General features: G+C 36.0%; 1 protein-coding gene across 1 annotated transcript in view; it reads left to right on the top strand.

Moving 5' to 3' along the window:
- The window catches only part of LOC107734591 (serine hydroxymethyltransferase, mitochondrial), an 18,279-nt gene extending 9,068 nt beyond the window's left edge, over positions 1-9,211 (top strand). Inside the window, 4 exon segments of the mRNA XM_016546585.1 lie at positions 1,713-1,812; positions 6,828-6,983; positions 7,216-7,323; positions 8,602-9,211. Of these exon segments, the coding sequence (XP_016402071.1) occupies positions 1,713-1,812; positions 6,828-6,983; positions 7,216-7,323; positions 8,602-8,729 (492 nt within the window). The 3' untranslated portion in view covers positions 8,730-9,211.
- The last annotated feature ends 2,923 nt before the right edge of the window (positions 9,212-12,134 follow it).

Here is a 12,134-nt window from a genome sequence, read left to right as displayed (position 1 = left end):
GAGAGTGTGTGAGAGTGTGTGTGAGTGTGAGTGTGTGTGTGTGTGTGTGAGTGTGTGTGTGTGTGTGTGAGAGTGTGTATGTGTGTATGTGTGTGAGTGTGTATGTGTGTGTGAGAGAGTGTGTGAGAGTGTGTGAGAGAGTGAGAGTGTGTGTGAGAGTGTGAGTGAGAGTGTGTGAGTGAGAGTGTGTGTGAGTGTGAGTGTGAGTTAGGGCTGTGCGATTTGGGGGAAAATTTTTTTGACGGATATTGCGATTTGATTTGCGATTTTAAATTTGCTAAAGTCAAGCTTCAGCTCAATATTGCCAATAATGTGCGCACAATTATGGGTATCATTACCCTGCTGAAAAAAACAATAGAAACGATCACAGAAATTCTTATAGTTTCCATTAAACCATTACAAAATTCCTTTTTGTTTTGGGCATTATTCGGTAGCCATTGACTTCCATAGTACAGAAAAAAATTAAAATAAATACAATGGAAGACAATGGCTACCGGCAACTCTTTAGGGAAAGAACTACAATTCCATGAAACATTGCGAACGACATAATCTAAATAAAAACAAAGGATAAATATAAAACCAAATAAAAATGAATGAAATAAAAAAATTAAATAAACATGAAAAATAAATATAAAACTAGTGATTTAAAGAAGCATTTTGAAATAATACATTTTACATTTACTGTAAAATACACATATTTAGATAATAATGAAATATTAAAATAATAATAATTTAAATATTTATATCAAATTTATATAAATATAATATTTTACATATAAATATAACAGAAATGTTATGACTTTTTTTGCATAAATTATATAAAAAAAATAAGTATATATATATTGGTGGAGATTTCTCTGCAGAATCATGGGTAATGTAGTTTTTCACCAGGAATTCTGCCGTTAAATGTGATTATTTTTAAATAAGTTGAAATAATGCGGGTTGATGGATGATTAGCCAGCTCGAACCTCACAGTAGGTCTGTCTTTAACGGTTTATGAGTTATTATTAAAAACCAATTCCTCTATGGAGAAAATGAATGGGATTTTTAGTTGTATGTGTGTGTGTGTGAGTGTGTATGTGTGTGTGTGTGAGTGTGTATGTGTGTGTGTGTGAGTGTGTATGTGTGTGTGTGAGAGAGTGTGTGTGTGAGTGTGTGTGAGAGTGTGTGTGTGTGTGTGTGAGAGAGTGAGTGTGTGTATGTGTGAGTTTTTTCACAAATAAATTGTTAAAAATATTAATAAAAAGGAAGACACTGTAACTAATAATCGCACTGGGAATCGTATTTTTACAAATAATGACAAGTTAAGATTGTCTAAGTTTAACTTGCTTGTTTAAGATTTGTTGAAATTAAATGCTGACGGTAGATGAGAAAGTATTATAGTGTTTGCCTTTCGGTTTCTCAGCGCTGTCAAAATAAAAGTCCTGCTTCTGACATATCGGCTAAACAGAAAAAAGTATTGGCCGATACGATAATTTTAAAAAATGTCAAATATCGGCCGATATATCGGTCGATTATTACTTTCTACTTTGATTCGCTGTGTTTATTAGCGGTTCATATGCTGAATTAATATCCTGCAGTCAGTTCCATATGCAGCATAATTTGAGTCTCTCTCTATTCTCTCTCATCTTCTCCTGAACAATAGCCGGTGCACTTGGGAGCTCATTTATGATTTTTGATAATTGATAGCTCTTCATTCGCTCTCTCCTCAGGCCGCGACGCCCATGTTTCGTGAATACATCGCTCAGGTTCTGAAGAACTCCAAGGCCATGGCCGAGGCGCTGCTGAAGAAGGGCTACACGCTGGTCTCGGGTGGGTTTTCACGCGCTGTAGGTTTTCTCTTCAGGTGAGCAGAACGTGTTCGTCTGGGACTGAGACGACGCCACTGGATTCTCCCGGAAGATGAAGTTAGTTTTCCTGCGTTTTATCAGTGTGTGCTGCAGGAGTGAGACTCAAACCCCTACGAACTAGAGGAACTAAAAAACTAAAGCCGTATTAATGAATAGTCCTGTTAATGATTCAGCGTTGGGTTGTGTGGAGTGAAGCAGTAGAGAGCGTCTTCATAACACACTGACGCACCAAAGACCTGCAGACGCATGAAGCTCTACTAACGGCTTCTTTAAATCTCATCCTATCAGATCATGCATGCAGACGGGCTTAAAAACATCTTACAACCCGGATCACGTTGAAAAATCGTAGTGAGGATAGACGTGGTTTGTGTTGAACCATCAAATAAACACGTCAGTCTTTAAAAAAATTTAGAGGATGTTTTTCAGGGATATTTTCACCCTTCCGCAAATTAAAGCTCTTAAATCAGAGCAGAAAGTCGTGGCATTAAATGTTGCACGCACTGCAAAACATGAATATCTTCCTCCGTATTTCTGTCTTGTTTTCCAGCGCAAATATCTAAACATCCTTAAATCAAGATACATTTACTGGAGACGCACAATGAAGATGTGAAGCCAGAAATTGATCAAAATAAAGGGAGTTTATGCTTAAAACAAGAGCAAATATCTGTCAATGAGGAATGAAAACGTGTTTTCCCTTTGAATTTAGTTTATTTTTCGGAGCCCATTGACCGATATTTGTTCTTGTTTTAATCATAAACTCACTTCATTTTGATCAATTTCTCAGAAAAAAAGACTTAAAGGGATAGTTCACCCAAAAATGAAAATTACCCCATGATTTACTCACCCTCAAGCCATCCTAGCTGTATTAGGCTTGCTGCGATAGACGGTGTTTTCGGTTAAGCTGCAACACCGGTTACGTCATTTGCCTACCGCGGCATGTTTCTTATTTATTTGGTTCCACGGTGTTTGCTGATTTTCAGTTTTATATACCTATTTAAACTTTGTGTAGCCCAAGTCATTTGTTATTTTATTAGGCATATATGGTGTATTTTTATTCGTTTTGTATGCGCACGGCACTTTTACAAGCCATTTGAAAGCGAAGAAAAGAGGGAAACTCAAACAAACTAATACCCCCCCACCCACCCAACGGTGATACCGGTATTACCAGTGTTGTCACACGTCGATTAACGGTGGGAAAATTTCCTCACCGTCACAACCCTAAGCTGTATATGACATTTTTCTTTCAGACGAATCTGTTTTAATCATAAACTCACTTCATTTTGATCAATTTCTCAGAAAAAAAGACTTAAAGGGATAGTTCACCCAAAAATGAAAATTACCCCATGATTTACTCACCCTCAAGCCATCCTAGCTGTATTAGGCTTGCTGCGATAGACGGTGTTTTCGGTTAAGCTGCAACACCGGTTACGTCATTTGCCTACCGCGGCATGTTTCTTATTTATTTGGTTCCACGGTGTTTGCTGATTTTCAGTTTTATATACCTATTTAAACTTTGTGTAGCCCAAGTCATTTGTTATTTTATTAGGCATATATGGTGTATTTTTATTCGTTTTGTTAATAAAAGTTCTATGAGTTTGACGTTGTTGTTGCTTGAATGGACCTTTTTCACATTTCCGGATTTCTCAGCAGCGGAAGTCGTCATAGTTGGGTTAACTTGTATAGCAGTGAATGGGAGAATACCGCAAATATATTTTTTGCATTCCCATTTGCTCAGATAGCAAAAGATAAACTCCACGATAGTGTTTTCATGAATTTCAATAAAAGGAAAAAAATTGAGAGAGACCGATAACGGCTGTCAGAAGAGAGAACGATGTCAAATTTACCGTCCCTCCCATAGACACTGCATTAGAAACACCCGCGCATTAGCATTAACTGTCTTTTGTAATTTGATGCAAAGGCGATATAATACAAAGAATAGTGTTATTAATGTAGATACATTTAAAAAAAAAGATACAAATATGAAAAACTTTCGAGGATTTACAATGCTGATGACCGTTAAACGCGTCATCACAATCTTGTGAAAAGGGTCCATTGAATCAACGCCGAATTGCTGCTAATTTGAAAGTGAAAGTAAAATGCGCACGGCGCTTTTTCAAGCTATTTGAAAGCCAAGACCCATGATTTACTCGCCCTCAAGCCATCCTAGGTGTATATGACTGTCTTATTTCAGACGAATCCAATCGGAGTTATATTTAAAATATCCTGGCTCTTCCAAGCTTTATAATGGCAGTGAATGGGTGTTATTTTTCAATAGTCCAAAAGAGGTCCAATAAAGTGCATCCATCCATCATAAAAAGTGCCTCACACGGCTCCAGGGTGAATAAAGGTCTCCTGAAGCAAATCAATGCGTTTGTGTAAGAAAAATATACATATTTAAAACTTTATAAACCGTAATCTCTAGCTTCCGCTAACTGTCGTACGCGAGTTCATTCCAGCGGATGATGTAGGCGTAGCGTAAGCTCCGGTGAGAATATGCTCGTCTCACGAGAACTGACGTTTGTTTACAGGAGCAAAGGAAGCAAAGTTTCCTTACTTTAGCAAAGGAAACCCAGTCTCCTCTCGGCTTATATCCAAATCCTCCCACATTTGTCTTTACAAATCTTCGCTGCGCTTCCGAATTCCTCACTTCTTACGTGATCCGCTGGAATGAACGCGCGTACGACAGTTAGTGGAAGCTAGAGATTACGGTTTATAAAGTTTTAAATATGGATATTTTTCTTACACCAACGCATTGATTGGGGCCTTTATTCACGTGTGAGGCACTTTTTATGATGGATGGATGCACTTTATTGGACTTCTTTTGGACTATTGAAAAATAACACCCATTCACTGCCATTATAAAGCTTGGAAGAGCCAGGATGTTTTTAAATATAACTCCGATTGGATTCTTCTGAAAAAAGAAAGTCATATACACCTAAGATGGCTTGAGGGTGAGTAAATCATGGGGTAATTTTCATTTTTGGGTGAACTATCACTTTAAGTCATTTTGTTTCTCCAGTAAATATATCTTGATTTAAGAATCTTCAGTCATTTGCACTGGAAAACAAGACCGAAATACTGAGGAAGAACCTCATTGTTTTGCAGTGTGATCAGAAGATATACAGTAAACGTTATTTCCATAATCTAGCATTTCTGAGCAGAGCTGTAACACAAGCTGTCAAATAAATTAAAAAGAAATGCAGATCTGTTGGAAGTTAAAGTGTTTCAAACACAACTCATTTTGCTCTCTAGACATTCACATTTAGAGAGCATACTGACATTGTTTTCCCTTTAATTTATTTTTTACATTTTCTTTACTTGGTCTTTAAATAGTCTTGAATTGACCTGCAGAAAGCCTGTTTTTGTTCACTGAGCTATTGTATCTCTACTTTGATGTCTAGTGTAAAATATGTGATGCAAAAGTCTTGAAGCATAGTGGAGACTCTGTGTCTTCATTTGACCATAAGGAGAAAAACACACACAGATGCATTTAAATGAATATTAAATTTTAATTGCTGAAGTGTAATTGGTCAGATAAGAAGTTCTTTCACTCTCAGAGAGTGATTTAAAAAGTTTAATAATTGTTTGAGATGTTTGTTATTCACACTCGTTTATTTAAAGAGCTGAGGAATGTTTCTTCTAATGCTAATTTCCTCATTATGGTTGTACAGAAAGGCTCTCTCATGTCCAATCAGCCGCTTCGAGGTGAATCCAAATCACTTTTATTGAAGAAAACCGCAGCAGAGCGAATGTTTGTCCGGCGCTGCGCTCTCCGCCTGAAGTCTTGAGGATTTTATCGCACAAACACTTTTAATGATGTTTTTGTGTGCTGGATGTTATTGTTGTTATATATAAGTGTTGCTTTGGTGCAAACGGCTCTTCAGTGTGAGTCAGGAGCGACGGCAGGAATGACATGTGCAGAAATTAATTGAACGCCTGCAAGCGCTTCATATCATACAACACATGTTGTTGTTGTGCTTCCGTTCTGTTCTCATCGCGTCTAAAGCAGCTGCAGATCAGTTTATGACTCAATGTCACCTGGATCAAGAACGATTATGACACAGACGACAAACCGACTGCTGTTAAACTCAAGACCGCAAAACTGACGTGTCTTTACTAAAATAGAGTAAAAATTTTAGTAAATGCATAGAAATGCTATCGTGAAATATCCACAAAACTGGGGGGGAAAATCCAGAGAGATTGATTGTTGTTCAGAAGAGAGAAAAAAATAGAAACTTTTGTTGCATGGAATAAAATTAATTTGGCAACACTTTACAATAAGGTCTCATTTGTTAACATTAAGTTAGTGCCTTAACTTATAAAAGTAACCATAAAAAAATATATATTTTTACAGCATTTATAATCTTAAGGGGATTCTTTTATAAGATGGACCCAGAAAAACTTTTCCAATTTCTTTCAAAAGTAAATTTATTTATAGAATTGTATGTGCAATACTTTGTTTTTATTAATTAATTTATTGTATTTTGTATTGTGTACTACTATATTGTTTTTCTCATGTATAATATTTGCCATGAAATAGCCTGTGAAGCTGATGTGGCAATAAACTTAAATTAAACGGCACATCGTTTATTAACCTTTGTTAATGTTAGTTAATAAAAATGTTAAAGCTCATGTTAGTTCACAGTTGACAGGTACATTATTTGATTTTAATAGAGTCAGAATTGTGAGATTAAGTCGAAATTGTGAGAAGTTAGAATTGCAAGAAAACAGTCAGGATTGCGAGAAAAAGTCAGGATTGTGAGATATAAAATTAGAATGGCAAAACATAAACTCCGAATTCAGGCCTTGTTCTGTATATTATGGCAGTCGAATGGGTTGTTCATGATGATTGAATGCATTATAACCTCAATACAAAAGCTGTTAAATCAGGCAACTGGAAATGTGTTGAAGCGACCGTAGATCTTCATCCAGACAGACTCTTTTGACTGAAGGTGAGTGTCGTGTGTGTTTGTTCAGGAGGAACTGATAATCATCTGGTTCTGGTGGACCTGAGGCCTCAGGGGATGGACGGAGCGCGGGCCGAGCGGGTTCTGGAGCTGGTGTCCATCACAGCCAACAAGAACACCTGCCCTGGAGACAAGAGCGCACTGACCCCCGGCGGCCTGAGACTCGGTGAGAAACACTCACTCACACACACTCACTCACGCACACACTCACTCACACACACTCACACACACACTCACACTCACACTCACACAGACACACACACTCACACAGACACACACACACGCACACACACACACACACGCACACGCACACACACACACACACACACACTCGCACACACACACACACTTACACACTCACTCACTCACTCTCAATCTCTGCTCCTCTGGTTTCCCAGGATCCCCTGCTCTCACGTCCCGTCAGTTCAAGGAGTCGGACTTCCAGCAGGTGGTGGATTTCATGGATCAGGGCATCAAGATTGCTCTGGACGTCAAGAAGAAGACCAGTGAGTACATACTCGGAGATCTGCTGTGACCGTGTGTTTCTGCTCAGTCATGGGCTGTTATTATATATCATGTTTTATATCAACAATATACAGTGGTGTGAAAAAGTGTTGGCCCCCTTCCTGATTTCTTATTTTTTTGCATGTTTGTCACACTTTAATGTTTCAGATCATCAAACAAATTTAAATATGGGCAAACACTTTTTTCACACAGGGCCATGTAGTTTTGGGTTTTGTTTTCCCTTAATAATAAAAACCTTCATTTAAAAACTGCATGTTGTGACTTGTGTTATCTTTTACTAATATTTAAATTTGTTTGATGATCTGAAACATTAAAGTGTGACAAACATGCAAAAAAATAAGAAATCAGGAAGGGGGCCAACACTTTTTCACACCACTGTATATCATATCAACACATCAGCAATGTTGTCATTATTGCATATCATGTGTTTTCATTTGATGACTGACAGCATTACAGTAACAAAAGAACAAATTCTGAAGTTCTTTCTACATTAAAACAGTTTTAGCCATACAATAGAAATTGCTCAGGGCGATTAATTATACATATTGTGTACATTAAATGTTTAATTTTGGCAAATGTGTGCATGTTGCCATTATTAAAATTGAATGATATTAATCAGCCGCTCATCTCTATAAGCAATCAGTATCATCATCTGCCATCAAAAACAAAAATATACATAATTAGTATAAACATTATTTTTTATAAACTTAAAAATAAAAACAAATACACCGCCATTCAGAAGATTTGGTTTTGTTTTAAACGATGATTAATGATTTATTCATCAAGGACGCATTTAAGTGATCAAAAGTGACAGTAAAGACATTTATAATGCTACAAAAGATTTCTATTTCAAATAAATGCTGTTCTTTTGAACTTTCTATTAATCTGTGAATCCTGAAAAATAAAATGTATCACAGTTTCCACAAAAATATTTATGTTTTCAACATCGATGATAATCAGAAATGTTTCTCGAGCAGCAAATCAGCATATTAGAATGATTTCTGAAGATCATGTGACACTGAAGACTGGAGTAATGATGCTGAAAATACAGCTGCGCATCACAGAAATACATTACAGTTTAACAGAGATTCACACAGAAAACAGCTGTTTGAAATTCTAAAAATATTTCACAATTTTTACTGTATTTCTGAACAAATAAATGCAGCCAAAACACGAGCATTATTGCAGCTTTAATGTTGTTCTGCGTGTTTTGCTGTTGTGTTTCTCTCTTCATTGAGTCTCTCTCTGTTTCCCTTCAGAAAAGCTGTCAGATTTCAAGAGTTTTCTGCTTGAGGACTCGGAGACGGCGTCTCGTATCGCTGATCTGCGTCAAAGCGTGGAAGCGTTCGCTCGTCCGTTCCCCATGCCTGGATTCCACGACCATTAAAGCAGCAGCGAACGAACGCGTTATTTCTTTTCTTTAGCTTTAAGATCAGTCACTACATTATTAATCATTTACTGAAACTAAAAGTCTTAAAACGAGCAGTGGTGCACGAAGCTACCAACATGAGTTGAAATGATTTATTCCTCATGTGTGATCCTTTTATGACATCCAGGACTCGAGTAACATCTATATCTTCCGTTTCGAGTGAGGAACAACCGTTTCTAACAGACTAATGATGCTAAATGTTTACAGACTGCGATTTCCGTTCGGAGCCGTTTTTCTGCTGGAGTCTCGGTAGTTTGAGTTCTTCTTCTCTTTTGATAATCGAAGCTGTTTTGTAAATGTACAGTAGTGTGTGTAAAGACTTTAACTGCATTGTTGGAGTTTGTATTGGCTCAGTGATTTCTGAGCGTTTACGGAGCGCACACACACACTCATACAAACACACACACACTCACTCATACAAACACACACACTCATATAAACACACACACATATATACACACACTCATACCAACACACTCACTCACTCATACAAACACACACACTCATACAAACACACACACATATATACACACACTCACATACACACACACTCACATACACACACTCATACCAACACACACACTCACTCATACAAACACACACACTCACTCATACAAACACACATACAAACACACACACACACTCATACAAACACACACACACACACACACTCATACAAACACACACACATATATACACACACTCATACAAATACACACACACACACTCATACATACAAACACACACTCACATACACTCATACCCACACACTCACACAAACACACACACACATATATACACACACTCATACAAATACACACACACACACTCATACATACAAACACACACTCACATACACTCATACCCACACACTCACACAAACACACACACACATATATACACACACTCATACAAATACACACACACACACTCATACAAACACACACACACTCATACAAACACACACACACTCATACATACAAACACACACTCACATACACTCATACACTCACACAAACACACACACACATATATACACACACTCACACACTCGCATATATACACACACTCACATATATACACACACTCATACAAACACACACTCACATACACTCATACACACACACTCACACAAACACACACACACATATATACACACACACACACTCATACACACACACACTCGCATATATACACACACTCACATATATACACACACTCATACAAACACACACACATACACACTCACACACACACACTCATACTCACACTCATACACACACACACACACTCATACAAACACACACTCATACAAACACACATACATACACACACACTCATACAAACACACATACACACACAAACACACTCATACAAACACACACACACACTCACACTCATACACACACACACGCTCATACAAACACACATACATACACACACACTCATACAAACACACACACACACACACTCATACACACACACACACACATGTTTGTTTTTGTGAATTGTGGGGACATTCCATAGGCGTAATCCAGGCAGTGTGTGTAAAGACTGTATTTCTGCGTTGTTGGAGTTTGTATTGGCTCAGTGATTTCTGAGCGTTTACTGAGCGCGGTGATTGTGAACAAACGCACTAATATTGATAAATACTTTCAACACGTCTGCAATCCTCCACTCTCCTGGATTCTGCCTGACAAAACACCTTTTTTATCACAAAATGATTCTTTTTAAATGGACAGATCTTTACAAATGATTTTCTAAAAACGTCTAATCCCAATAAAATGGTGTTGTAGGAAAATGCAACTCTTTTGGCTGCTCTTTTCTTTCTGTGTAAGTGTGTGTGGGTAGAGATGATCGATCGGCTGTGTTCTGGCCCGTCGTCTTCACAGGAATAATGTGTTTTGAGTCAGAGGATTATTCAGGAACGTGCATTTAAAAATACATCTCGGAGTAATATGACAGACTGAAAGAGCTGCTGCTAATCAGTGGATTAAAGTGAGCGTTAAAACGCAGTGTGTGTGGAGAGTGTCCAGGACAAATCAAAGCCCAAACTCACAAGAAAGACTAAGAAGAACTTATTATTTTTAATGTAACCTATTTTTAGCATTATGACATTTTATTAAGCATATTTACTGATGTTTTAAACCTATTTATACCAGTGTTATTTTAGTATTGATATACTATTAGTTTTAGACAGTTTAAATATATATATATATATAGTTTTTTAGTTGTAAATAAAACAGATTGTTAGAGTACGTTTTACAAGAAAATACTATTTCAGTCTTTCTACTTAAAAATTTCACATTTAATTCAATGGGTTACTTGCTGGGGGTTTTTTTTGTAATTGTGAAACTTACTAGCAATTTATTAGTAAAAATTGTTTCTACACAATTTTTTTTCAGTGTAGTTAATATTTTGAATAGGATTCTATTTTTATATTTTCTATAAAATTCTTTTTAGTTTTAGTTAAAGTTTTGGTCATTTTGTTGTGCGCTTTTGTCATTTTTATTAGTTTGTTTTTTAATATGTCTATATAGTATTATTAAATCTATTCAGATCTGTTTATTAAATAATATTTCAATAGATTTTTAGTTAGTTTTTAATGTCTATAGTATTTATTAAATCTGTTAAAATCTATTTATTAATATTAGTTATTTTAATATACTGAAAAAAATGTAATTATTGTTAAAAAATTATTAAGTTATTAAATTGTTAAATTATTATAACAGTTTTCACTCAGAAATTGCTAGTAAATGTCACAAATAATTACAAGGAAGTGTCAAGTTACACACTGAATAAAACATGAAATTTTAAAATAAAATAAAAAATGAATTCGTATTTTCTTGTAAAACATACTCCAAAAATCTGTTTCATTTACAGCCTGTAAAAATAATTTTTTACAGTATTTTTCACCATAAAATAAGAAATGTTAGCTGTTTATATTTTAATTCAGTATTTAAATTTTTTTGTTTTATTTCAAGTAATGAACATTTTTAATGGTATTAGTTTTTTAAGTTTTAGTTGACGATAATAACCCTGATTTCCACGCATAATCTCTTAATACATGCTTTATCCCTATTTTAACCCTTGATTAATTGCTGTAATGTGAATAGAAAATATTTATTTAAATTGTAGAATATACATCATGGCAAAAAGTCTTAATGGCCTTAAAAGGGGTAGTTTTTATTTATTTAAAAATATTATTTCTTAGGTTTTTTTTTTTTTTTTTTTGGATGGGATTTGAGTTTTTCAGTCAGATGTTATTGTTTTCTCTCATTCTGTGTGTGTCAGACAGTAAAATCCCAGCGGAAGCTGAAGCGGCTCATGATGAGTGAATCCCGGTGTGTTTGTGTCGCGGGT

This window comes from Sinocyclocheilus rhinocerous, unplaced genomic scaffold (assembly GCF_001515625.1).
Source record: "Sinocyclocheilus rhinocerous isolate Xijiao unplaced genomic scaffold, SAMN03320098_v1.1 scaffold2145, whole genome shotgun sequence".
NCBI lineage: Eukaryota > Metazoa > Chordata > Actinopteri > Cypriniformes > Cyprinidae > Sinocyclocheilus > Sinocyclocheilus rhinocerous.
The sequence above is the reverse complement of the archived record's forward strand: the minus strand, read 5'-3'. Positions and strand labels throughout refer to the sequence as shown.